The sequence below is a fragment of the Agelaius tricolor genome, unplaced genomic scaffold (assembly GCF_023055355.1).
Source record: "Agelaius tricolor isolate 1412-34295 unplaced genomic scaffold, bAgeTri1.0.p SCAF_8, whole genome shotgun sequence".
NCBI lineage: Eukaryota > Metazoa > Chordata > Aves > Passeriformes > Icteridae > Agelaius > Agelaius tricolor.
In genome coordinates, this window is record NW_027269268.1 from 9,536,367 (window position 1) to 9,562,813 (window position 26,447).

At 43.3% G+C, this 26,447-nt stretch overlaps 1 protein-coding gene across 24 annotated transcripts in view; it reads left to right on the plus strand.

The window, feature by feature from the left end:
* Positions 1-26,447, plus strand: part of ADGRL3 (adhesion G protein-coupled receptor L3) — a 493,463-nt gene that overhangs the window by 450,661 nt on the left and 16,355 nt on the right. For 12 of the 24 annotated variants that reach the window (XM_071431603.1, XM_071431588.1, XM_071431600.1 and 9 more), the window contains 5 exons: positions 692-718; positions 4,051-4,219; positions 6,976-7,101; positions 9,699-9,795; positions 25,249-25,377. In XM_071431603.1, the coding sequence (XP_071287704.1) occupies positions 692-718; positions 4,051-4,219; positions 6,976-7,101; positions 9,699-9,795; positions 25,249-25,377 (548 nt within the window). Of the gene's footprint in view, positions 1-691; positions 719-4,050; positions 4,220-6,975; positions 7,102-9,698; positions 9,796-23,397; positions 23,472-25,248; positions 25,378-26,447 lie in introns of all 24 variants that reach the window. The other 12 variants (XM_071431606.1, XM_071431604.1, XM_071431595.1 and 9 more) reach the window with 4 other exon arrangements.

The window sequence follows — 26,447 nt, forward strand, 5'->3', positions numbered from 1 at the left end:
GAAGAGTCCCCATGGAAAATGGCTGCAACTAATCTTGTGTCCCCACAGTGACGGGAGCTGAGTGATCCAGCTTGGTTTCTTCATCGCTGCACTGAGCTGTTTTTCACTCTTGCCTGGCTGAGGCCTTTCTTTGCTCTGCCCCATGAAATGGTAGTAAATAGGTCCATGTTGTGTCATGCAGGGCTTTAGAAGTTCCTGATCCCAGTACCTCAAGAATGCTGCAGTCTGACTCATAGTGTGGCAACTTGGAAGTTCCACTTTGGAAAAGTAAATGGCAATCAAGATACTCCTGTAACACGCTCCAGCCCCACAGGCTTCAGTTTTGCCACTTGAACACATGAAAGCTGCCTGTGTTGGCTATGCTGGGGTTTCAAAACTTGTCTTCTCCAGTGACAGCCATGACATTTGGAAGATATTTCAAAGTCCATTGATAGCTGTGGGGTGGTGGCCAGGAGGGGTAGCTGCAGCACACAGCTGGCAATGCCTGCTTCTGTGCATTAAGCCAGCATTCCCAGTCATGTTTCAATTCCCAGGCTGGCTGGTGTGTTCCAGGCACACCTGGTGCCAGTCCACCTTTGGTTTTGGTGATGGCTGGTGGGAGAAGGGAGGGGAACTAGCAGTAAACTCTATTCTCTATGTCATTATATTTCTAATGTTGGTGTTCTTGTCTTTATGTCTATGCATTCTTTAGCTATGAGGATAACAGACCCTTCATCAAGTAAGAATGACCTGAATGGCTGATAAATTTCATTTATCAGTGTGGTCTCATGAACCAGCTGTCAGATCAATATTGAAAAATCATTAAAGCTTCTGTCATTCGCTTTTGAGGCAGAAGAGCAAACTGTGCAGGAATATGGTCAGGCATACAGCTAAGGTGCAGAGTAAATGTGCTGCATGTGTATTGCCAACCAATTGTCACCTTATTTGCTTTATATTCTTTAAGTGGATGTTACTTAAATTCAGGGTGAAAGCTCCCAATTTAATCCTGCGTAGTACAGACTTGTTCTACCAATAGTAGCCTCTGGTCCACTGTGCTCTGTCACAGGGATTGCTTTATGGCAGCATAAACACAGAAGCAAATTTTCAAAAAGGTGCATGGCTGCTATTCCCCATTATTCCCTTTCTAGTTAATGGGAGTAGTGCAAGCAAATCTGTGTGCATTGGTAGCTCCTTACTCATTGGAGTACCTCCTAATTGTCCCTAATTGTAAACCACTGATTTTCAAAGGCACCAAAAAATGGATATTTTTGTTTCTTTATTGCAATAAAATTTCACTACAGGAAAGAAAAGCTATGGAAAAGCAGCAGCAAGTCTGTACAAAGAGCAAGATAAAACCTCTAGCTGCACCAAAAAAAAACTAAAAAAAAAAACCTGTGAAGAAAGCCAAAAATGCCTAGGAATTATTTACCTTAGAGCATCCACACTCTTTCTCCTGCAACCAAAAAATTACTGTGCAGTAGCACAAAATAGAAGCAAATCAACTTTGCAGTAGACTTTCAGTTTGTTCTTCTGGTGAAGAGTCCTTTGTATTCATCCTTTCAGCATCATTCCCATGTTCTCTTTCATCGCTTGGCTCTGTTTTTTTCTGCGGGTGCGGGATGGAGCTATTCGCAGTAATCTCCACATCCTCTTATCACCAGGTCTTGTTTTCTGAGGCACAACACTGTTAATGCGTGCAGTTTGCACTGTTGGGGGTCTTCTAACCCACAGATTCCTTTCCATCACTGAAGGCAGCATATCTTCACTAAATAACTGTTTCATTCCTGCACACATCTGCAGCCAAAGGCTCTTTAATCAGATTCAAGAATGGGCTGTGCTTTAAAGCAGATACTTTTCTGATTTCCAGGGAATAATTTTGAAAAGACTCTGGAAATGCAGGAAGTTTTTATCTGGGGATGAGAAAAGAGGAAATTGGGGGGAAAAAATGGGGGGTTTTCCACTTAATTTGTTCTTCTTTTTTTTTTTTTTTTGGTGAAAAAGAAAATTATTTGTATTTTATTAATTGGTATGCAACTAGGACAATAGCATGCTCTCACTGATGGTGGAATCTTGGGGAGAAAAATATCCCAAGTGACTAAAGCTGTAAACTTTATCTAGTGACTACCTTTCTGAAGGATTGTGAGAGTGTATTTTCAATTTGCATCACGCTAAATATTTATTAGTGGGATTGACTGGAAATGCTTCAAAGGAGCTGTTCTGGTCTGCTAGGTCCATAATAGTGATTTTTAAAGAACTGTCTTAATAAGTGGTTACCTTAGGGAGCTCTTCTGGTCATGTGGTTAAATAATACATATTTTATAAACTTCAGTGGAAGACTTAATGCTGTGTTTTCATTCTAATAACTAAAGGGGAAAAAAACAAACAACGAAAGACTTGAATACAACATTGGTATGCTTTTGTTTGTGACAAGGCCTGCTAAAAGGAAAAGGATTCAAGGCTGTAGCTGCCATGGCATCTCTGTAGCTGAGATGGTCTGTCTGACCTCTGCAGGGCTGCTTTGTCCCCCCAAATTGCTGTTGCTTCATCTTTCTCCCCCTTGCCCCATGCTCTGCTTAGCAGATGGGAGCCCAAACATGCCCAAACCCAGGCCATGTTCCCACAAGGCTGAAGGGGCTTGGAAACATAGGCAGGTCTTTGTCCCTGTGAGCCCTCCTGGAGCACCTCAGGGGGCCTTAGGGCAGACAAGGAAACAGAGGTGCTGGCTCACTGCAGTCTTGCCTGATTTGGGATATAGAAGGGCTAAACAGGGAGGAAGGGGTGCAAAGATTGAATATCAATGCATTTATTTTCATGATGTTGCCCCTAATGATAACAGGGGATGGCAGAAGAAGACCAAAGCCTTCAGGTAAAAGGCAAACAGGTATTCAAGGTGCTGCTTGCTTCCCAGCTAGAAGTCAACTCCCTCCCCTGTGCAGCAGCAATTCCTTTAAAGTTGTAGGTAATACATCATGTGAAAACTAGGCTAGGAGCAGGACAGAGTCCCTACACTGCTTCTCACACTTCTTCTTTTGTCCTGGTGTTTGAAGATCAGTCTTTGAGAGGGTAATTTAGGAGATGCCTAAATGTTATTTAGCAGGGTAACATGGAATACTCCTCCTGCCATCCCAGCAGAGCTTCCAGCTTTCCTGAAAACACCCAAAAGCCCTAAGATGCAGCAGCCATCCCATGTCCCCAGCTCTGTTGTCCAGGTAGAAAGTCAGTGGGAGAAAGCAGGCAAAAACATCCTACTCCCCCTATTTGTTGGAACAACATTTGGGGCCAAGCACACCTCTACTACACCTCTACTCCCACTGCCCTCCTGAGGTGGAGCAAGTGATAATCTTAGTTTTACAGCCCATGTGAAGAAGGATTGCCCCTCCTTTTCTCCAGGCAGAAGTGTGGCAGCAGCTCCCACGTTAGCAAATGTAGTGTGTGAGTGCCTGTACGAGTACACACACTTCCCCTTATCGCAGGGTGGAAGTGTGAAGCAGCATTGCAAAGAACATCCTTGTGTGGAGTGGATCTGGCAAGCAGGAAAAACTTGCCCACCTGCCTGTAGCTGTTTATCTGGCTTACAGGCATATGGGAGACTAGCTAAAATGCAGCAATACATGTGTCTTGGTGTTAAGTGTAAATAAAGAAGCTAATCCAGCTGGCAGTCCTGTGAAACCAGTGGACACTAAAAAAAGTGACAGTCAGAGTTGTCATTTCATTTGGTTTATTTTCTTTCCCTCCATTTGCAGAAATAACATCTACATGTCATTTACATGCACACTGCTTTTACATATTTAAAAAAGAGACATTGTGGTTACAAATGTGCTTTGGTTATGATAAATTTCTATGCTCATAACACTTCCATTTCCTTGTATTTCCTCAAGCTTGAAGATTTGTAAACTGCATTCAGCTTGAAGACAAAAGCTCCTTATGATTTATTTTGAAATGCTATTTTCTTCTTGCTACAGGCAGGGGCAAAATCTTCCTGCCTGTAGACACATGCCTTCTTTTGTGTAGATGAAAAACCAATCCCATTCTTTTTTTCTTCTTTTTTTTTTTTTTTGTTTCTCCTGACAGGTCCTGGGTTATAGGTGCAATAGCCCTACTCTGCCTATTAGGACTGACCTGGGCATTCGGACTCATGTATATTAATGAAAGCACAGTCATCATGGCGTATCTCTTCACCATATTCAATTCTCTGCAGGGAATGTTTATATTCATTTTCCATTGTGTCCTCCAGAAAAAGGTAAGATGATGGTTCCCAGCAGCAAGAGAGGTGGTAACGAGGTGTTTTGTTGCCTAACAACCACAGCGTAGTATCGTCTGTGTGCCCTGAATTCCTATCACACAGATTTATCTCCGTGCACCTCATAAGGGTTGTATTTAGACTGGAAAACCAGCAAGGTGCTGGGGAATGAGGTTCTAACAAGGACATGTGGCAGTGGCATTTCAGCAGCCAAGGCCCTGGCAGATGTGTCAGAGACAAGGGAGAAGGCAGCTGTCAGTTTGCAGGGTCTTGCTGTCAGAGCTTTTCCTGCTGTCAGCCAGATTCTCCTTCCTTGCATGCCAGTGTGAGAGGGGAGAGCATCCACAAGCATCCAGAAAGTGCTCATGGGGCTGAGTGCTCACAGCAAAGTGGAGCTTTACATCCCTCATTTGCAGCCCCTGCAGGAAATTGGCCCTTTCCATGGCAGCATATGTGGGTTGATGGGATGTAATAGGGGCTGCTTCCCCTGCTTTTTTAAGAAGTGAAGGACCTGTGTTCTGCAGTGGTTCATTAGCCTTTGTATTGCTTGAGTCTGATGCAGTGTTTTGGAAATCTTCCTCAAAGCAAGCACAGCAAGTGCTTCTTCTTGGTGGAAATTGAAGTATGCCCAAATTAACATCTGCAAGATAACAGTAGAATAACTTAGATAAACTCCAGGGGGAAAAAGTAAACACAACAGAATAAAATTTCTGTGTTTATGTAGATCAAATTTACAGCCTCTGACAATCAGTAATAAGTATTTTTAAGAACCTTTTTGTTCTCTACTTAAATTTTGTTATACAGAGCTCTCCAATTCTGTGCATGTCTGCTGATAATTTGCATTTTAGTTTCAAAAGTTTACTGAACCAGTAGGGAAGACTTTATGTGGATACACTGGTGCCATTTTCTCAGGGTAACCAGTAACTTTTGGTGAAATAGCTTATTGAGTAAAGTCAGGTCCTTGTTGAGCTCTGTCCTCCATCTGAGAGCCACAGGTCTGCTTCTCTGTTACTCACATTTTCCTATACAGGCAAGGGAGATCTGACCCATGAGAACATAATCAAAATTATAAAAAGTGAGCTCTGCAAGTGATGCCTTTGTAAGGATCTACAGAGCTGTGTGCAAATGGCATTCTTGAAACCAAAGGAAGACTTTTGGAGTTAAGAATTTTGTCCTTGCTGTTGCATCTCAAATTTGTCCATCTTAAGAAGCTTTAAAGCTTTATCTAGATGCAACTTCCTGCTGATGATCCCAAACCTTTCAGCAGGAGAGTTTCCAGGCAAGATGATAATAAGAGTGTAGGAAGCATCACCATTGCTTATTAAACCTGCAGGTGCTTCTCTGTGAGGAGTTTGAATTTTTTTTCTGCACCCTTCTGACTGGTATATCCTCTCAGCTCCAATGCACCCTGCAAAGGGTCAGTTCCTAACCCAGCCTCCCTGTTCTGCTCCACGGCCTCCTTGGCTCATGGGGTTCTCAGTCAGCATGACAGAACCATTCTCTTTTCTGTCTTAGGCCAATTTACACCCTTAAATCACCACTGATGACGGTGGAATTGTTCCTGATTTACGGCTGCACAGAGGGAAGGAGAATGCAGCTGGTACCTTGATATGGGGTGGATACACCTCTCTGACCTAAGAGCTGAGGGAGGTATTATTTAAAAGGAGAAAAAAAATTTTCCTTTCCTATCTATCATGGCCTAGAAAATCGGCAAAGCGCTGCAGAGAGGCGAGCAGTGGGTGGCTAATTAAAGCAATTGAATTATTTTCTCTCAGCAAAGGATTGATTAGGCACTCGAGCACTTTGGGCACTTTGTGGTATGTGTTTGTCTCAAGCGCTTAAGGAAGAGCCTAATGAAAAAAGCTGTAATTTGCTATTTAAACAGTTGCTTCACAGAGTTGTGAAATGCTCGTGGAGAGTTTGGCAAAATTGTACAGCTAACCGTGTGCTTCAAGGAATTTCAACTGGTGTTTTGGACATGCATGATGGTTTGGGGGCTTTTTTGTGTCAGTGGGTAACATGACCCTCTTTTGGCTCTTCAGTACAGTCTGCTCACCTTCAGCCCTGTCCCATCAGGTTTCTGGGTATTGCTGCCCATAAAAAGTCACACCTGAAGCTTGGTGGAAGGTTAGATCCTGTCCTGGCACAAGTCAGTGTAGCTCCTCTGAAGCAAAGGAGGTGGCAGGGGTTTGACTGCAATGCCCATTTAAAGCATGATTGGCTTGCACAGTGCTGTGGAAAAGCAGGCTCCAGCCATCCCTGAGCATTGGGAATATAATCTCTAATGCTGCTGGTTCTACTGTTTCCTCAAATTTCAATTTGACTGCAAGAAACTTTTTTTTAATAAAAAAATCAATAGCTTTCATATGTTTCTCTTGGAATTCTTCTTTCTTAGTCCCCTGCCAGAAGCAGTAACTTTTAGTGCCTTGATGAGCCAATATGCTAGTTTATATCAAATCTACAACAATATTAATTTTCAGTCATAAATAGTGTACCTGCACTCTCTCCCATGCTCCTTTGATGTGCCTCAGAAGATGCTGTAGCCAGCTGGTGCCCATAAGCAGCTTTGAAGTCTCTTGTGGCATCCTCAGCCAGGAGCTCAGCTGCAAGGGGCACTAGCCTGCTTTCCCACACACTGCAGCAGGTTTTGTTTCAGCAAAACACCGAGGAAGAATCAGGGGCTGTGTTGAAAACCAGAAGGCAGTGGGCTGGAGGAGGGGCTGCCTGCTTACCACCACCGCTCTTTCCTTGGCCAGGTCCGTAAGGAGTACGGGAAATGCCTGCGCACACATTGCTGTAGTGGGAAAAGTACAGACAGTTCCATCGGCTCAGGAAAAACCTCGGGGTCAAGGACACCTGGAAGATATTCCACAGGCTCACAGGTAACCCACGCTTTTTGTCTGTGTCCCAGTGCCATGCCAAGACCCTTCCCAGCTATTCTGGAAGGAAAGCTCCTCTTGGCACCAAAGGAGCTGCCCTAGGCCACTCCCCAGTGCACCTGCAGAGATTTCCCTCACTTCCAGACCTGAACTCGACACAGTGGTTTCCCCTGAGATGTGATGGCAATTAAATGCCTCTCCAAGAACCTTCTGAATAGTTTTGTTGGGAATAAATGTGCAGACTTGCCTTCCAGAGGCAGGTGGGTAGTTATCACCTGAGGTGTCCTGCCTGCTCTCCATGGGAAGCAGGAGGTGGGAGCATTTTGTCAGCTGTGCTGCATTCCAGTACATCCTTTTATCATGAGATGAAGGTTGTCACTATTAACTATTAACGTGTACAAGAATGATGCTATAAGCCCCAAGTGTTTTTCTTGTGAAAAGAATTGAAAGGCTACAAGTGTCTTGTAGCAGACTTCCCAGTGAAAGAGCTGGCTGTCTGACATGCAGTGGTTTGGTCTGTTCTGTGCCTCACACAATTTGTCTTAGCTTATAGACCTCTTAGGGCAAGCCATTGGGGTCAGACTATCTCACTAGATAGGTACTAGATTTGTTGCCTTTGTTCACCTGAAAATTCAGGTTTTGTGTAGTTTGCACACTTAGCAGTTTTGAAGCTAACTTGTGTGTAGAGATGCAGATTTATGGATGAAGAGTTCATATAAAATGAAGAAGCTTATTTCTTAATCAATAGAAACCAAACACAAATTTATTCAGTATTAGTAATGGAAGTAATTATACATGACAGTTCCACTATTAAATTATAAAAGACATGCAGTGAATAGCAGCTTATAACTTTCCAGGAAAACCTAATTTGCAATTTATGTCTTGGAGCAAATCATTATTTATTTTCAGTGGTTTCCAAGATGTCATCCAAAAGCTCTGCTTTGGTGTTTTCAAAGCACTGGTAGCTATGCAGAGCAAATAAAAGCAATAGAATATAGAACCTCTCTCCAGCAGGCCATCAAACCCCAGTAATGTCCAAAATTCAAAATATCCAGCAGCATTTAGGTGGCTGATTTGAAAGCCTCTGGTGTTACAAACCTTAGCTGCTGTGCTGGTGCCCTCCTCTCCAAGAAGGGTTGACTTCAATGGTCCCCCCCATCTCACCAGTCCCAGCACAAGAGAACAAGCCCTTTTGAGGGTGAGCTGACCCTTCTGGCAGCAATCCCCTTGTAGCAGGTGAGGTCTGAGGCACCAAGGAAGATTATTTTGCCTGCAGAAGTTCTAAAGGCCTATTGTAGCCAGGAGAAACCTCATACAGCTGATGGAGATCAGCCTGAGTTGTTGAAAGCATTGGCTCCTAACTTTAAATAGAGAAGACCACGAGGAGGAAAAGCTTCAAAGATCCCTTTATTCTCTGAGAAGCACTTAGAAAGCAGTATAATTAATCTACAATGGATCATGTCAGAGAAATACAATAAATTAAATGTCCAGGTAAAAATAATTACTGTAAAAGATCATGGGCCTTCCATTGTCACATGGTACTTCCATTTATAGAGGGCTAATGCATTATTAGGAGATGTTGTTATTCCATGGTTAATGAGTAATCTAGGACTTTTCAGTCTGGGACCATATGATTAGGCCTTGGTAAATTTCTCATGGCTAAAATCTCACTATGGAAGCCACTGGATTTTTGGCACTTAAGAAAAATTTCGTCTGTCACAATGGGGAAAAAGGCTTCCCAGTCCCCCAGACCACCTACCATCACTTTCACACAGCCAGGGAAAATGTCCATCAGAGTCACAGATGTGAGGTGAGGGAGAGTTTCCCTGGGACCCCTGGGAAGTTTCTCCAGTCACCTTCATGCAGGGATTGGGATTGAACTGCTCACAAGATGCTTTTTGCCTGATTTTTTTTATATTTTGCAAGGTCTGGTTGGGGAGGAGTGAGACAGTGATGTAAATGCCACAGAGGCAGATACTTCACAGCATATTTGAGGAATAAAACAGAAGGCCAACATATTCAGGACACTTTTGCCAGTAGCAGAAGCTATACCACAGATGGCAAAAGCATCACAGATTTTTCAGTATGGGAACAGAAGTCATTCATTTGTGGGAATTTTTTTGCCCCCCTAAAATCCCCAAGATGGAAAATAGCTATAGAAAACTTCTGTTCATGCAGGGACACCAAGCTACAAATCAAGTCTTCTGTTGCTCTTCACAAAAAATAAGAAACAAGTTGTCTGAGTATGAGAAGCACACGTGCTTCTGTGTGTGGGTTATTTTTCCATTATTTGGTGCCCCTGCAGCTGGCATGGGGTCTGAGTTTCTCTCAAGCATGATTTTTTTTTTTTAATTAAGATGTAAGCAATTCAATTATACACTTTTTCTTTGAGCTAGGCACTTGTGTTGCGAAGTAAGTCTGGCAGGGTCTGGCATGCATGAGGCAGGTTACAACAAAACAGCAACTGCTTGCTTACAGCTGGCTAGAAGCAAGTCTCATCCTGAGCTAGACATGCCAGTAGCCATCCTTAGTGAGGCAGAAAGAAACCTCTCTACAGCTGCTAAAAATTCATTGCCTGCTGTGCTTCAATCCCTCTTCAGAGCCGGATTCGTAGGATGTGGAATGACACAGTTCGAAAGCAGTCCGAGTCTTCCTTTATTACTGGAGATATAAACAGTTCAGCTTCACTCAACAGAGGTAATTATAAATGGTTTTTCATATCTCTAACTCTTCTGATGGCTTTAAGGAGTCTGAAATATGTTGCCTCTTTGCCCCCTGCCTTTTCCTCCTCACCCCAAACATCACTGGACCCTGTTCTACCACCCAAGAAATGTTACAGTGATAAATGGGAGGAGATGTTATGGTGGTTGTTGCCTTCTATTTCTTTTCTTTCTTTATTTCTACACGTGCATTTTCAAGAATTGTTATTTCTGGAAGGAAGTTAGAAAAAGTGAAAGAGAGACATGAAATTAAGTTGAAATCTCCCCTTTCCCTCAGAAAGCTGCTAGTGCCAGAAGCTGCTGATGTGTCAGGCCTTGTTGCTGACAGTGAAAATGGGCCATTACAGCACTGTATAGCCTTTGTTAAGCATCACAGGAGTCCTGATTGTCCTGCATATGTAGCAATACTGTCATCTTTACAGAAGCAAAAGTGAACAGCAGAACATAGGCGTAAGGAAAAACTGTGCTTGGAACAAAATTGTCTGTGTTGGTGTTAATATACCTAGTTTGAAGAACTGACTGATGTGAACTTTATAGACATCTGTGGAGGAAAGGCTATCAGAAATGTATATGCCAAACAAAATGTGGTGTCTGGCACAAGGAGAAATATGAACAGCTTTTTTAAACCAAGTGTTTTCCAGGGAGTTGTAGGAAAGCGGCGGTAACAGAATACCAGAAAAAGAGCCTCAGAGGTTGTTCCCTTTCTCTTCAATACAGCTACTTTATGAATTAACCCTGAGCAACCAGATGCCAAACTCTGTTTTATGTTATCTGTCCAGTTGATGTTGAAATTAAGAGAGGGTAGAATTGGGATTACTGGGCCTAGCTTTTCTCTCATGATGATGAAAATCAAACATATTTCCAGTCCTGATGGTTGGTCTGCAAAGCTCTACTGAGAATTGAGTTGGGACTTTGGTTCCTATTCAGTCTTTATTCTCACAGAATTCCCACTGATTTTGGGATGAGTTTTGCCTGAGGATAGGCTTCAAGGATTTTGACTGTGCTGAGTAGTATTGAGTGCTGAGTGGTGGGGGAACTAGGGGTACATGATTCTGTTCTCTGAGCATTATACACACTGCCCAAATCAGTGCAAAAGGGGAAGGCAGTGTAACGTGGAGCTGTAGTGTTCTTCAACTCACTGGTCTTTTTTTGTGCTAGGATATTTTCCCTTTGCACTAAAGATTCATAAATAAAGTTGACTATAACATTCCATTACTGCAAATGCCTGATTTTTCCACATACATTGCCCTCATATCTCTCTCTGTCTCTGCATTAAAGACTGCAGAGCAGCAGTTGGGGTCTAATGGAGGGGGGAATTGGTTGTCACAAAAAGGTTCCACTGTTTTCCTCAACCATCCATCCCACTGCTCCCTGTCAGTGGCAAACCAAAATGTGTTATGCGTGAAATGTTTGCTCCTCTAGTTAGCACAGAAGTTGAATTTGCTCTCTGATGCAGCTGAGGTTACCACGGGGTGTGTTTTAGCAAACGGGATCTCCTCGCCTTGTTACCAAAAGAAAGGTATCTCTCCTTTTTTGGTTGTGCACTTTTTTCTGTGCCAAGAGGTGAGTATGTCTGTCAACTGGGACAAGTGAAGAGGTTTCAAGTGGACAATATTCATCCCAGTGTGGTGAGAGCCTGTTCCAATATGTGCCTGTTATTTAAAGGTCAGTTGGGAAATGAACTGGCAGGGGAAGCATCTTCAAAGCTGGTTTCCTCCAGATATTTTCCTTGTGTAACACTGGATGAGGTGGATCACCTGAAGGGCCTGAATCTCTCTACTGGCTACAGAAACGGCCTGATAAGTGTCTTAGAAGGGAAGCCTTTTAGGTGGAACACTGAAGTGACCTGAGTAAGTTTTACAGTTCTACAGTCATCCTCCCTCTTTTTTACACAGGCAGCCACAATATTTGTTGTTGTTGGGTTTTGGGGGATTTTGTCTGGTAAACAGAAGTATTTGTGAAATGGAGGTTAAAAATATGTCTATGGGAGATGGTATCTCCAAAGCAGCAGGTGGTCAGTTCCACATGGAAAAACACCTGACATCAATAGTATTCTCTCCAGGTATTTCTCCCTTTATCCTGTTTATTTCAGCTGAAAAGCAACATTTGTGGTCTTAGGGCTTTCCACAGAGAAAACTCTCCAGAGAACAGCAGCCAGAACAGAGCAGTGGGGCTCTGTGTTTTTCACAGTTCTTGTCTTACTCTTAATGTTTACATATATATTCATTTTTAAAGGAGCTGTTTCATTACTGTTTTATTTACAAGCATGCTATTAAGACTCAGAGGATTCAAATGTGAGCCTTGAACTGTATGGTCAGTAACTTTCCTTGCCTGAGGTTGACACAACAGGGTCCCATTCCTGTTCAAAACTCCCACTCCAGCCCTCCCAGCCTAGACACCTCTTGCACAAAATTATCTGTAATATCCCAAGTTAAACATTCTATGTGTGCTGGCATTTTCCCCAGAGCCTTCAGAGATCAGTCTGTGTTCTAAAACAGGAAGAAAATGATCCTTTGTCTCCAGAATTGTCCTAGCATCCAGGTCTTGGAGCTTAACTCCACTTCTCCATGTCCTGGGCCAGCACTGAGTTTTCACATTGCTGCTGGGGAAGCAGAAACTAGCCCTCTAACTGGGGTACTATCTCATTGAAAGCTGTTTTTTCCCTGATACCATTCATCATATTCACAGCCTCCTGCCACTTGGTAACATCCCAGGAAAGAGTGCTCTAGCTATCCATATTTCCTCTATGATGACCTGCATTTCTGTATGAAATCTCATCCCTTCTTCTTTCATGAACCTCCTGGGCATCAGTCTGGAATATGGTATCTGAGTTAGTGCATGCCTCCTTTAGACATACAGCTATGTCCTTTTCTGATTTAGCAGGTAACACACTGCTTATGGCTCTTTCAACTTCATATTCTCTTTTATCTTCGATTTCCCCCCTCTCCCTGCCAAGGTAATTGACCATAATGTTACTTATTCGAATTTATCACACCAGGAATTTCAGGCATAACCCCAAATATGCCTGATGTAATGTGGTCTGTCATGAAAACTTTATTCTGTCCTAAGGCATATAAGACTATTTCAGATTATTTCCTGAAGGTAGCATCTAATTATTGATTAATAAAAAGTATGTCTGCCTTTGTTTCCCCTTGCTGCTCATTATGGCTTTGTAGTGATGTGAATTTGGGGTTGTTATACCACTGAAATCAGGAGGAAGGGAAGAGAAACTGGCTTTGGGTTTCCTTTTTTACTGTTGCATGAAGAGCATGCCTGTCCAGCCCATGATCATGGTCTCAGTTTCAGGATCCAGGGGGAATCCTGCTTCTTGCATTCCCACTCTGCAACTCTGTCCAATTTTTCACACCCTGGGTCTGGCTGCATACTTTTTCTGTGTATTTCACATCCAACCTGTGCTCTACATTTATTTTCCTAGTGCTGAAAACTTCAGAGGTGTAAAAGCTGAACCAAGCTGATTACCTCATAAGTAGGAAAAAGAAGTTTCCCTTTGCCTGCAGAGTGTTTGGTGTGTGATCTTAATGCAGGCATTTGGATGCAGTGCTGGAAAAGTAGTGCAAAAAGAGTGCCTGTAGGATGGACTGTTTGCTGGAGTTGAGTGCTTTGCAGGCTCAAAAGTGGAATGCATGAAGGAGAAGCAACAGAGCTTGCCTGAGCTTTGGGTGCATCCAGCTGACCACCTCAGGATCGTGAGGGATGGGTCTGTGGGCACCTTTGGAGTGTTCATGTCAGAAAGCTCTGGGATAGCTCAGCCAGCCTTGCAAACAAGCAGTCATAGCATGAAACAGCAATGTGACACCAGCCTATTTTTATCCATGTCTTAGGTGAGAGGCAATACAGTAATTACTGTCTCCCTTTGGATATGAGACAACTGGGTGAGGAAAAAATCTTTATGAACTATGCGGTACTTTGTTACTCTTCAGGTTTTCAAGCTGTGATTGTTTTTTTTCAGAGGAAAAGTGGAAGTTATCTGTTCAAGAAGGGCCTGTTCCTTGTTTTGGTGAGGCTCAAGAGCAGCAGAGACAAAGGACTGTGTCACTGGTGCAAGGCAGTGTTTTGTAAAAGGAAAATGCTCAGATAGAGTTGTGTATATCAACTCAAGTCAGCACATAGTTTTTTCCTCTTCAGAGAAATAACCGGGCTGGGGGTAAAGCCACCAGATTTCACAGAGAATAGAAACTGCTCCAGAAGTGTGTTTTGTTGGGTCAAGTGCTGTTCTCCTGCTGTAATGCACTGACTCTTAGTTTATAAACTAGACAGCAAATTTAATAGTTTATCCCAATAGCAGTCCTGGTATAGAAACAGGAGTATGTACACTCTTGTCTTTTGGAGATTATGTATGCTTTATGTCCGTCCACCCCCAAAGTACTGCTCACCATCCCCACCACCCTCATCCATGGAGGTGCCCTGGAGGCACTTCCTGCTGCTCCAGTCGTGTGAAAGAAAAGAAACAGCAGGGAGCTGTAAGAGCAGAGTTGTGTCATGAGGGACAGCACCTGGGAGCTGAGGGAGAGTCAAGCACAGCCCAAACCCTCAGTGATGGTCCATTGTGCCACAGGGCATTAAGGCAGGAGCCCTGGACAAGGTGAGAGGATGAACCTGGTCCAGACCACCAGGAGATACTGGCAGAGAAAGGGCTGGAAGGTGAGCTCCAAGGCAGATCCAAGATCCAGGCAGGTGGCAGACACAAGGCAAGGGCCGGGTGCCCAGAGCCAGCAGGGCTGTGGCCTCCTGGTGGATCTCATTGAGATCACCAAGGCCTATGGTGGGGGCCGCAATGACCTCAAAAGCTGATGCAGATGGGAGCTCAGGACCCCTGGCAGCTCTTCCTGAAGGATGGTAAGTCTTGAACACAAATTCATCCTTGTGGCCCTAAGGGTCCATTCATGAGGGAGAAGGCCCTTGCCAGCAAACCCCATTAGGGTCATCACAAAGCCCTCGGATCCCCAGTATTTGCACAACAGCCTAGGAAAGCTGTGTTCATTCCCTGTTTGCTGCCATGCAAATGGGCTGAAATGGGATATGGAAATGAGGGTACTGTTTGTGACTCCCCTTTGCTTTTTCTTCCCAATGCATAAGTGCTGTTGCATGTTTCCTCTTCTGGGTAGCGTTCCAGAATAAATACTTGATTTCCCTTTGCTTTATTATTTCTCCTCTGTGTTTTTATGTCAACCACAAAGACTTAATCTGAAACACACACAGGAAAAAGGGAAATTATTGCTACTGTTTTCAGAGGTAAGCAGTTTAATGTCAAATTCATGTGGATTTCTTCATAATGAACAGAACAAATTGAGCTCAAATTCAAACAGTGGGAATCTGAGTCAGAGAGGAAAATTAAAATGAAGAACATTAATATCCTGATTTCTAGCCCAACCGAGACCTGATTGTTTCCTAAATGAAATCTCCCATCAAATTCCTTCCACCCACCCAAAAATATAATTAAGCTGTGACTTCCAGGCTGAAATCGTATCTGCACTGTGAATTCAGCAGGGACAGCTGTGTGTGTTGCAGAATTGTTTTCAGGTGGATTTACTTTCCTGCATTTTTCAGAAGCAGTTATTTAGAAAACACAGGTAGGAGGTTAAATTCTTCCTTTGGTAGGAGACTGTCACTCTGGAAGACAGGAGGTATAGGTTAGCCCTGAGACAGTGCAATAAGTCAGGTTTTGGTCACCAAATCTGCCCTTTCTGCTGAGAGATGAGGGCTGCTGAATGTGTCTCAGTGCTGCAAGATCAAGAAGTTTCAGTTCAGCTGTCTGCAGGGGTGGTGGGTGCCATGGTGTGGACATAACTGGCCAATAAAGTGGTGAAAACAGGGTGGAATTTGGTGTGGTAAAAAGCACAGGCAAGCAGGGGAGGAAGGAAAAGAAAAAAGAAAGAAAAAAAAAAAAAGAAAAGAAAGGAGCAGAATTTGGATTCCCCAGGGATCTCAAACTCCATGCTTGGTACACTTCAAAGTGTGATTGCTGCTCATTATAACCCATTTGCCAGTGCTGACCCTTTGCTGCCTAGATAAAGCAGAGAGAAGGTGGAAATTTGGACAGTGGAAGTGCTACTGTTGTCATGCATCAGCCTTTCTCAAGATGCTTGTTTGCTCCTTGATGGATTCATGTGACCAGTGTGACAGAGATTTCTGCTAAATTTATGTTGCATGTAAAACAAATAGCCAAGTTCTAGGAGAGGTGGAAGTGCCTCTGCTCATCTTGATAGGATATTCAGAGGACACCACCATCCATCACAGTCTGTCTACACACTTTTTACGTACTTTAACACCTATGGCTTTTCTTGTGGCTTGAAGATATTAGAGAATAGATACTTCCTCAATTTTCTTTGCATTTGTTGTATTTTTTTACAGTTGGCAGCAAACAGTGCCCCAGTTTCTCCTGTTACTCTTGTAATTTCTTTCAGAGAGATCATTTTAGGGTGTGGGGACTTAGACATTTTAAATTAATGAGTTCTGGGCGATATGAACATGCATATTGGCAGCAGTGTTAATGGTCACTTTTCTCCCCATTATTTCTTGTTCCAGTTGTGGTTCTTGGGTAAGCAGTTTTAGTGCAGACAACTCACAGGATGTCCAAGGTGCCTGCAGTTGCTCTCCTTGTTCATGAATGCATCTGTAGATACTTGAAGGGAACTCACCAAAATATTCATGGATATAAAAATGCACATTATTCTTGGTTTCTGAGCACTTAACAACTCAAAAACAATTGGGCTAAAGAAAAGTGTCCATCTTCTGCAGACACTCTGGTTTTGTGAGTACCATCACTGCACAGCTGGGTTTTCAGTCATGCTCAGGGTTTGATGGATGTAAATGCAGAGGAATTCTCAAAGCTGAACCTGTGGTGACCTTTGGCAGGGACACCAGCCTCAGTGGCCATTCAGAGACCATCATCTGTCAATGTGCAAATCTCACTTCCTCACTGTCATTGCTTCAACTCTAAAACAAGGCACTCTCCCCCCAACCTGTCCCTTTGTGCAGAGTGCTGAGAGGTGTCAGTGCCTAATGTTGTCTGTGCTGACCATTGCTGAGTTGGCAGGGGCAACCTGCTGCATGAACCTGAGGGATGCAGCAGTCCTTGCCCTTGGGCATCACCCTTCACATTGCAAAGCCCTTAGTCCTGGGAAATTTATTCTGTGTTTCAAGGGGTCCATTAGTCTTGCAGCCTGAAGGTCTCTGGTTTAGCCACAAACAGCAGCAGCAGTGCCAGTCTCTTCCCCCTCTGGAATATGATTAGATGCTCAGTTTCTAATTTTTTTTTAAGTCAAGGCTGCTACTTGAAAAAGGGGTTTTTGGAGGTGCATGTTGTTTGGTGGAAATCAGGGGGTAAGAAGCAGGGTAGAATCCCTGACAGCACTTCCCTGGTAATCCAAAGGCAGCCTGTGGCCTGTTTTCCAGCATCTCATCCATCCACAGCTGCTCAAATCCTACTCTTCACTGGGCAGATTGGTGTTCAAGGGTGCTCACTGTCCCAGCACCCAGGATGCTTGTGCTAGTGCTCACACCTCCAGGGACAGCCTGCAAAAGAAATAGCATAGTCCATTTATATCACAACTTCAAAACTTCCAGTCTACCCACTGCAGGAGGCTGTTCCTTTACCTCTCCATCTCCCCACCACCGTTAGGCATTTTCCTAATGAAGCTCTTTGGTTTCACCCCTCCCTCCCTGCCCTTCTGCTGCTTCTGTTCCCTCTTGTTCCCTACATAGACACTTACCCTCCCTTGACCCCATGGATACCCCTTCCTGGGACCCACTGCCCAGATGGAGGGTGTATTTGGAGGGGGTAATCCACGTGCCATTGCACCAGTTCTGTCACAAGGGATTGCTGTTTGTAAGCCAAAAATGTCTGCAACCCTGTTAAGCAACTGTTGGTTTGGCTAAATGTCAGCAACTGGCCTCAAAATGACCCATCCTGATAATCACATATGAAGTAAAGAGAAGTTCCAAGTAGGTGACAGCAGAGGAATATTTTCTCATTGTAAGGGAAAGTCATCAGCCTTTTGGACTAGCAAATTGGTTCTGGTGTTTTTTATCTCCCTCCCCCCCCCTTCTCAATCAGCTGCACATTTTATGCTAGAAAAATTATGATTTTCTGCATCAAGGATCAAAACTTAGGGAGTTTAACTCTTATTTCTGCCTATGTGCAAAATTAATCCCATTGTTGATATTCTCCTGGTTTATTTTGCCTCTCTGCTGCCTGGGACTGAGTTAGCTGAGATTTGTTGCAGTGATTTCAGTGAGTGACATGACATTCTTCCTCTGGGAGATATTATGAACTGGCTTTGATTTTAGGATTGACAGCCATATAATTGGAAGTTCAGTCATTAGGTGGATCAGCTTTAAAGAGGAAAAGTAAGGGCAAGGCAATTTCTGAAATCAGAGCAGGCTTTGGGGAGTATTAGATCTGGCAGAGTATTGCTGCAGAGCAGGCTTAATATGGTGACTGTGAAGGAGGCAGGAAGAAAGCATAGCTGCTTTTATAGATTCCTGGAAGCATGGTCCAGTTTTCACCACAGGCAGGGCTCTCTGCACATCTTGGGTGAGGCCTCAGGTTTAGTGAGAAGTAATCGTGAACAGGAACAGTGAGGGATAATGCATGTTTGTATAGTTGAGATACAATGTAGTGTAAAAACTTGTGAGGGGTAGTGGTGGTATAAAGAAATGTCCCATCCTGGAACAATGTTTCTGCTCCAAGCAGTGAAAAAGTTATTAACAAGTGAGCAAATACTTATAAATGTATGTGGACTAGCTGTGTGTTTTGAACATGGCCTGCAGATTATAATCCAGCAAAGGTTTGTCATCTGAAATCATTGCCAAAGAAAGGAAGGGGAAAAAAGAGACAAAGAAATACTTTCACTCCCCTGTCTCTGCATAAAAGCATGGGATGTTTCATGTGGCAGAAGATGGCCCAGAGCTTAACAACCTCATTTGCTGAAACTCCATTTCACTGCAGTCAGTATTAATAGCTTCACAATGAATAGATTAGATGCTGCAAGTGACAACAAACCTATTTGAGAGAAATTTAATAGGGAAGTTTATTGAAGTTTATTAACTGAATCCTGTTGGCTATGATAAGAACAGAGCTTGATAAATCTAAATGTCAGAGCATTTGTTGGAAGGAAGTTGGAAAAATACTGAAAATACCTGTTGTCCTCCAGCAAATATGTGTGAATTTGCTTGTCATAATTGCATTTATTGTTAGAACAGATTTTGAACACATGGAAGACCGGGATTCATTAAATACTTGAAAGCTCTGCCTGTAGAAAAGAACACAGTGCTGGTAAGGAAAGTCTCAAAGAAAACTAGAGCTTTGACTCCTAAAAACCTACTTTTGTTTCCCTGGGAGCAAACTGGAATAAGGTAATAGTGAGTGAAGTATAAAACCAGCCAGAATTTACAAACTGAAATCACTGCAGAGAGGCCATTCCAGTGACACTCAAGTCTGAGCTGTTCACTGCACTTTGGGTAAGGCAGAGTGTGTTATGGGGTTGTTTTAGTGGACACTTAGAGGAAGACTGAGCTCTTACCACATCATTTGTGTCCAAGCTAAATCATGTCCCCTGATAGCTCAGGAACTGTTCTACCTTCAGGGAATGGTCCATGTTCTCCCTGGCTGTCACTTGTCCCTGCAGGGCAGTCTGAAGTCAAAGACATGACATGCAAGAAGCTGAGGGACCTGGTTTATGGTGGATGTGAACCACAAGATAAGTTGGGTGTTCCAGGGGTCAGAACAGCCAGGAGTACAGCACTGTGCCCTTACCTAGTGGAAAGGGAGCCATATTGCTGGCAAAACTGGGAGGAAACAGGGCTGAGATTGATTGAAAACATGGCAGTACATGTAATTCCTCCTGAAACAAACAAAAAAAGCCCAAGAAAATCTACATTTTGGAATTGCTGGGTCAGAGGCAATGAAACATTTTCTTATGACGCAGATGTGCTTTTTCTAAATTATTTCTGTTTCTACTCTAATAAAAAGTTGAAATAATACAAAAAGTCAAAGTCAGCTTTTATACCAGCCACTCTTCTGGAACAAAAAGTGAAAACATTTAATTTGGAAAATACTGATTTTGTATGGACATTTTTAAAGCATTGAATAGTTCACCCAATTAAATTTGTAAGCTAGTCCATTCTCCTTTCTCAGCAAAACTGCTCTTCTGTCACATCTGCTCAGCAGTGGGGGAGTCTCTCCAATCCCCTGCTAAAATGCACATACCAAAAATATTTCAGTATGAAATTGAAAAGACCAGAAGTCAAGGAAGATACATGGTGGTGGTGTTGCCTATGCAGACAGATGATCCCTGCAGTGCTGCTCAAACCCTTTCAGCCAGGCAGAGGTGTGGTGAGTAACAGTATTATTCAGAAAATCTGGAGGAGCAGTTGAATCCATTTCCCTTCCAGCTGGGTAGACTATGCAGATGATTCAAGGTAACCTGTGTGGCTTTGTCAGCCAGCTGCCCACAAGAAATTTTTTGAATTTTATTCCTGAGTGATGCAGTCTAGAGTCTGGCAACATGTGCTTCTCATCATAATTTTCATCCTTTGCTTTCAGTGAGTGAATAAACCACACTCGTGTTTAACAAGGTGCAGTTTTCCCATACAGTCATTACACAAGTCTCTTCCAAAAAATTATCTCTGCATTCAATGTTGTCCTGCATCAAAGACATCAATTTCTGCCTTAGAAAGGAAAGAAAAAGGTTCCATTTGGTTGCATACTGTCATTAAAATAATACCTACTTTCATAGCCACAGAAAGCAGCTAAGTGTCGCTATCTGAATCCTTTGTGTCTGATTACAGTGATGTTAAAACTTGTGGGATTTTTATCTTCTTTGTCCTGGTCGGTTTTCCTAACAGTTTTTCTTAGTTTGCAAGTCAAAAGTGCAACCCCCCAGATCTCCCCCTGCACCCTGAGCACAGGCCATGGCTTCTCCTGGCCTTTTAAATCCAGTACAGCTGGACCTGTGGTGCTTGGATCATGAGGATCACTGGTGCTGTGAGAGGAGCAGGAGCATCTGCGTGTTACCCAGCAAATACTTGCCTTCTGAAAGACCATAATTTCTTTCTACTTGTGATCACAGCCTGCAAATCCTTCACTTGAGGAAATCTAGCCTCAGGAAGCCTTGAACTGAGCACTGGCCTTTCCAGAAACCCAAATTTAAATGTAATTTTGCATATTAGAGCTGACCTGGTAGCTGTGTTTTGCTCTGAACTCTGGTTGAATACCAGTGGAAACAAGGAGACTTGGGACTGTAGTTGTACCAATGTGATTGCAGGGACCATTTTTGTAGAGGTGTGAGTTCTGCTGTTAAATGTTTGCTGGTTGTGATGATATCATCATGCTGTAAAAAAAGGTGAACCTATGGGTTTGAACCCATCTTTTTTCCATGCCCCCACACATATACAGCATGATAGGGGTTTGGAGACAGAATGCATTTGCTTTCAGTGGGGTGCCTTTGACTAGCAGAACTGGAGGCGATTCAGCACAGCTGGATAGGAGGCAGTTTCCCGAACTAAATAAAGAGTGGTGGCTGTGGGCTGGCCTTAGGTGGTGCAGCAGATGGCAAAGGAGGGACTCATATAGGGGCTGCTATTGCTGGAATGTAGGAAAGCAAGGATGACACAGAGCCATGGGGTTTTCTGGGAGGGGTCTGTGTTGCACCACAGATGCTGAGAGCTGAGGATCCAGCAGTAAGTGAACAAATAAAAGTAAGTGATGATTACTGCTGCCTGCTGAAGACATTAGGCACATCACCAATGCTGGGCCTGACAGCTGCCAGGGTTCCCTTCCCAAGAGTGCTCTGACAGGGAGGAGATTCCAGGTGGTCAACAGGCACTTGCAGCCCTGATCTTTCTGGTTTTTGGGCCCCTGGACATGCAGTGACCTTTGTAATTGCAGCCCCAGTGATGCACACCCACACACAGGACTGCAGAATAACCCTCCTTGCTGTCCCCCATGGTGTTTGGGGAGAGCATGCTGCTATGATCCCGTGCCTGCTTTATTGGGGTTTTGTTGGCTTTCTATTACCAAGGCTATTTTCATGCAAATGAGGTCATAGTTCCATAGTCTACCTGCTCCTTCTGCTCCTGCCTCATCTGCAGCCCTAATCCGCTCTTCCTAATAGTCCCGTTGGTTGCTATAGCAATGATAAAGTGGTATGAAAAAGCCAGGATGATACTTAAATGTATGTCTGGTATTACATTTTTCATTTTTTCTCCTGGGAAAGAGAAACCAAATAATGAGAGGTTTGCTGGGCTTTTTTTTTGGTGTTTTGGGTTTTTTTTGTTTTGTTTTGTTTTGTTTTGGGGTTTTTTTTGGTGTATTACTGTTTTATGAAAAGCTTTAACTGTGGGCTTTTTGGACCCTGGATGCAATCTTCTCTCAGCACCCTTTTAGGCTGGGAATTTTGCAACTCAAGAGCAGGTAGTAAGAAACCAAGAACCCAAATTTATGAATACAGGGTACATGGAATTTTGTATTTAAGATGCCAAAGTTACTTTTGTCGTGTCCTGCACAGAGTAAGAAGTTTGACAGTTCATCATGGTAGGAACCTAAGCTGCAGAGTGCTTGGTCTCTGAAAGTATTGAAAGATATCTGAACATGTTAGCTAGAGGGTTTGTTTTGGATTTGCACCAGGAGACTTACTCAGCACTGCCCCTGAAAGTGGCATTTTGAACAGTAAATTAAATCTTTGAACAGTAAATTAAAATCTTTAAGAAATCAAGGGAGAGGAAAGCAGAAGATGGAGTATTTTTGCTCAGTTGCTGCATACAGGAATGGGTGGCTGTAGTACCAAGCCCTATCTTTTACACACATGAGAGCAAAAATTACTTACTTATTCTGTATTTTCAACTTTTTTTTGCGAAGTTTGTAGTCAGAATCATGGATATGTATTAAAAGTTGTCTGAAAGAGCCATATTTGTGTGAATTCAGCTCATTCCAGAGCCCACCACGTTGGCAAATGTCAGCAAGCAAAACCTACATTTAAGTGCTTACGCAGATCCCTTCTTTCTTGTCCCAGTCCGAAGCACCCCCCATGCAAAACAGCTTCTCCTGCCCAGCCATGGTGGGATCAGCTTGTTCCTGCCTGCTGAGGCTCACTAGACAAGATCAGGCCATGGATATATTTCTAGCAGTTGGCATTTAAAGACACCTCGAGCTAAACTGCTCAAAAGCCCACCATGGATATATTTTTCATATCAATTCTCATAGGGACTGAGTTGGAGATTGGGTTAAATCTCAGATGGGAGGTTTATATCACTTCTGAGTTTATGGCTGACATTAACTCTGGACTTTCTCATTACTTGTATAAAAGTGAGCCCCTTTTTGAATCTTTTATGGCCTGACTTGATTAAAAGTGGGATGAAAGCAGAAACAATTTTAATGGCCTTAGTGCTTACTGGTATAAAACTAGCGCAAGAAGAGAAATTGTTCCTACAGTCCCTCATGCCAGATGAATGTGAGATTGAGAGAAAACACATTACCAGAAAGAAAGAATTGACTCATTTACCTATTAGTTACATTCAAGGTTACTTAGTTAAGCGTTCATATAATGTTTTCTTACAGGAGACAGCTTTGTTTCCTTATTTTCAAACACAGCAGCTCATCTTGCTTTCCATCAGCATAGACAAAAATATCAGGTGAGAGAAAACAAGTTGTTTTTTTCCAGCTGCATGTGTCGAGGAGCCTCCCTGGCATGCAGCCCCCATAAAACACTGCCTTCTACTTTGTCCTGTGCTCAAAAGACCAATTCAGTGACCTGCTAATGCCATATGCCTGGGGCTGGGAAGTGCTGGGGGATGATGGGGGAGAGGCAAGAAACTGTCTGCTCCCTCCTCTACCTGCAGAGACATGGGGAAGTGTCATCCCAGGCCTGCATACAAGCACGGCAGCCTCCACCTAGCCTGAGGTTTGGCCAGTTTTTGCTTTTCTGTAAATAATAAGTAGGTGTGATCTTTCAGAGAACTCCCTGCTAAGGGGATTTCTACTAGCCAGAGGTCCTCAGGGCTTATATATCCTCAGCAACTCTATCCAAAGTGATTGTACCCAGTGCCCTACATGCCCCACAAAGACAGCCTTCACCTCAGCACAGGGCCACCTCCACACCTAAAAGAGGCAAATGGGGTCTCCATGCCTCAGACACTGGTAAAAGCATTCCTGAAAGGGTTCCTGGTTTTGAGGATTGGCTTTTCAGTTACTTCTTTGGGTTGAGGCTATCAAATGTTGGTGACAGCCAGGTCATCTGAGCCCTCTGACAGTCCTGTGCTAACTAGCTCTAGTTGCCCCCCTGATGACTTACTTTCCTGGTGGAAAGGTTTTGTCTTTACAGTTTAGTCCTGGAGGTTAAAAACCATGGACATCCTTCCTGCTCTAGAACTTAGTAGGAATGGCCCTGAAGGGCATGTTTTTTTTATTCTGTCATGTCTCTGGAGATTAGACAAGGTTCAGAGCAAGGGCATAAGGGTTTTTCATCCTGTAGGTTAGCTGAAAAGTAGGGGGAGACTTTGCTTGCTGGATTGATGCCTGCAATAGGAATTGCAGCCACCTGCCAAGCCATGATGATCCCAAAAAGCAGAGGTCCAGAGGCTGCATCTCCAAGGGATAAACCAAAGATCAAAGGACAACTGTTGGCTGAGTGCTTGGAAACAGCAGCAAAGAGGTGCTGGAGTGGTGAAACAAGGTGTTTGTGGGGCACACAGAAAGCCTTGAGACATGCACTTCATGGCCACTCTCGTTCCTGATAGAAATGCCTGGCAGAGCTGTAGTGCTCTCACCTTCCAGGATGGATTCAGGTGGTTGTGGATGCTCTTGATGGTGATATCAGAGAAGTAGCTGAAGTGAAACTTGCCCTCTTAGACATGAGAAACAGCTGCTGTCTGAGAAATGCTGAGAGCCTTTGGAGAGGCTGCATTCTCCATCCTTTCTCTTCAATTCTGCTTTTTTGATTTAGATGTGTTGCGAAGGTCTGGCAAAAGAGATCCTAGCACATAGTGGGAGTTGAATGTGCTGTTGTCTGTTAGTCATTATATATATATTTTTTTTATTCATTTGGCACTTTCCGGAGAGTTTTTCCCCCCACATTGTGTAGGCTGCCATCTTCCTTTCTTTCTTTGTAGCAAGCATGTGGGCGCAGCCTTGCTTACACTCCGAGCAACTGGGGAACCACCATAAATGTAGCTTATCCGCTTTCTGATACATTTTCTTTTGCGTTGGTTTGGATTTGTGCATCGTCAGTAACATCTGTTCTGCTTTAGTGGCATACAGTTTTCCGAGTCTAATTAGCTGGCTGCTTGTAATCAGGACTATTTCAACTGTTGTCATTCTGAATGTTCTTTTTCCCTTTTTTTTAATACCACATTTGCCTGATTGACCTTTTTTGTTGTTTTTTTTCTCTGTCTTTCTATCGGGCTGCTCCAGGAGCCATGGCTAATCATCTTATAACCAATGCTCTGCTTCGTCCTCATGGCACTAACAACCCTTATAATACATTGCTCGGGGAATCGGCGGTCTATAACAACCCTTCTGTCAGCATGTACAACGCACAAGGTGTGCTGGAGTTTCTCTCTAATTTTTCTAGTGAGAATTCCATTTTCTGTGGCTTATTTTGGCCCATTTCTTTCTTTTTTTTCTTCCTTTTACTTTTTCTCTCCCCACGCACACACACTTTTTTTTTTGGAACTGGGCACAAAAAAAAGATCCTCTCCCCTCCCTTTCATTTCAATGCATCTTTCCATCTTCCAGATGCTATTTTTCCATGAGCAATCCAATTCACTTTGAAAGATTTTTGTCAGTTTTACTCAAAGCATTCACAGTATTTTGATTTTGATTTTTTTTTTCAGTCTCCTTGCTTTTGTATTGTTTTGGACCTGTGTGTGTGTGTGTGTTTTGTCAGACACATCCATTCCTCTCTTTGTTGTCAGCGCATTTCCTTGTTAAACCATTCATTTCAGAAACAGGAACACCACTGAAGGTAAGTGAAGCTAAACTGGCCTTTGCCACCAAAGCTGCTCTCATTTGAAATGGCCTGCAGAAATGTGGCCAGCAGTGCGCTGGTTTGCACAGGGAGTAAAATGCAAAATAAAACAAAACTGCCCTTGATCTCTTAAGAAAAATGACACTTGAAGCAAGAATTGTAGGCCAGCTCCAAAGAGCAGAGCTGAGATAAGAAATGTTTTGCCGTTTGCATTTATACATTTTATCTGTGTTGTTAGGGGGAAAAAAATAATCGAAAGAAGGTGTAGTGAATCTAGATAATATTTGATATCCTCCTTTTGGCAACAGAAAAGAGACAGGCAGAGTCAGTTGTACCTAATGGAGGTTTCTGCTATGGAAATCACTCTCTTGTTACCTACATGTTTGTCTCTGCTCTGGCTTCTGTGGGAAGGGACAATGTTTGTAAGCTGATGTCCTGGTGCTTCTGTGAGGGAGAGGCAGATGTGTTCAAGTAGGGCTTGAGGAGGAGATAGGGAGTGTGGAGCTCTGACAGCTCCTGTCTCTTTGTGGCTCCATCCTGCTCTGCCCTTTCCATGGGAGTTTTTTTCGGTCTTCCTTGTAAGGTGGCTGAATCACTGCAGAGTAGCACTGCATTCCAGTGCAAGTGTGCCAGCACTCTGTCA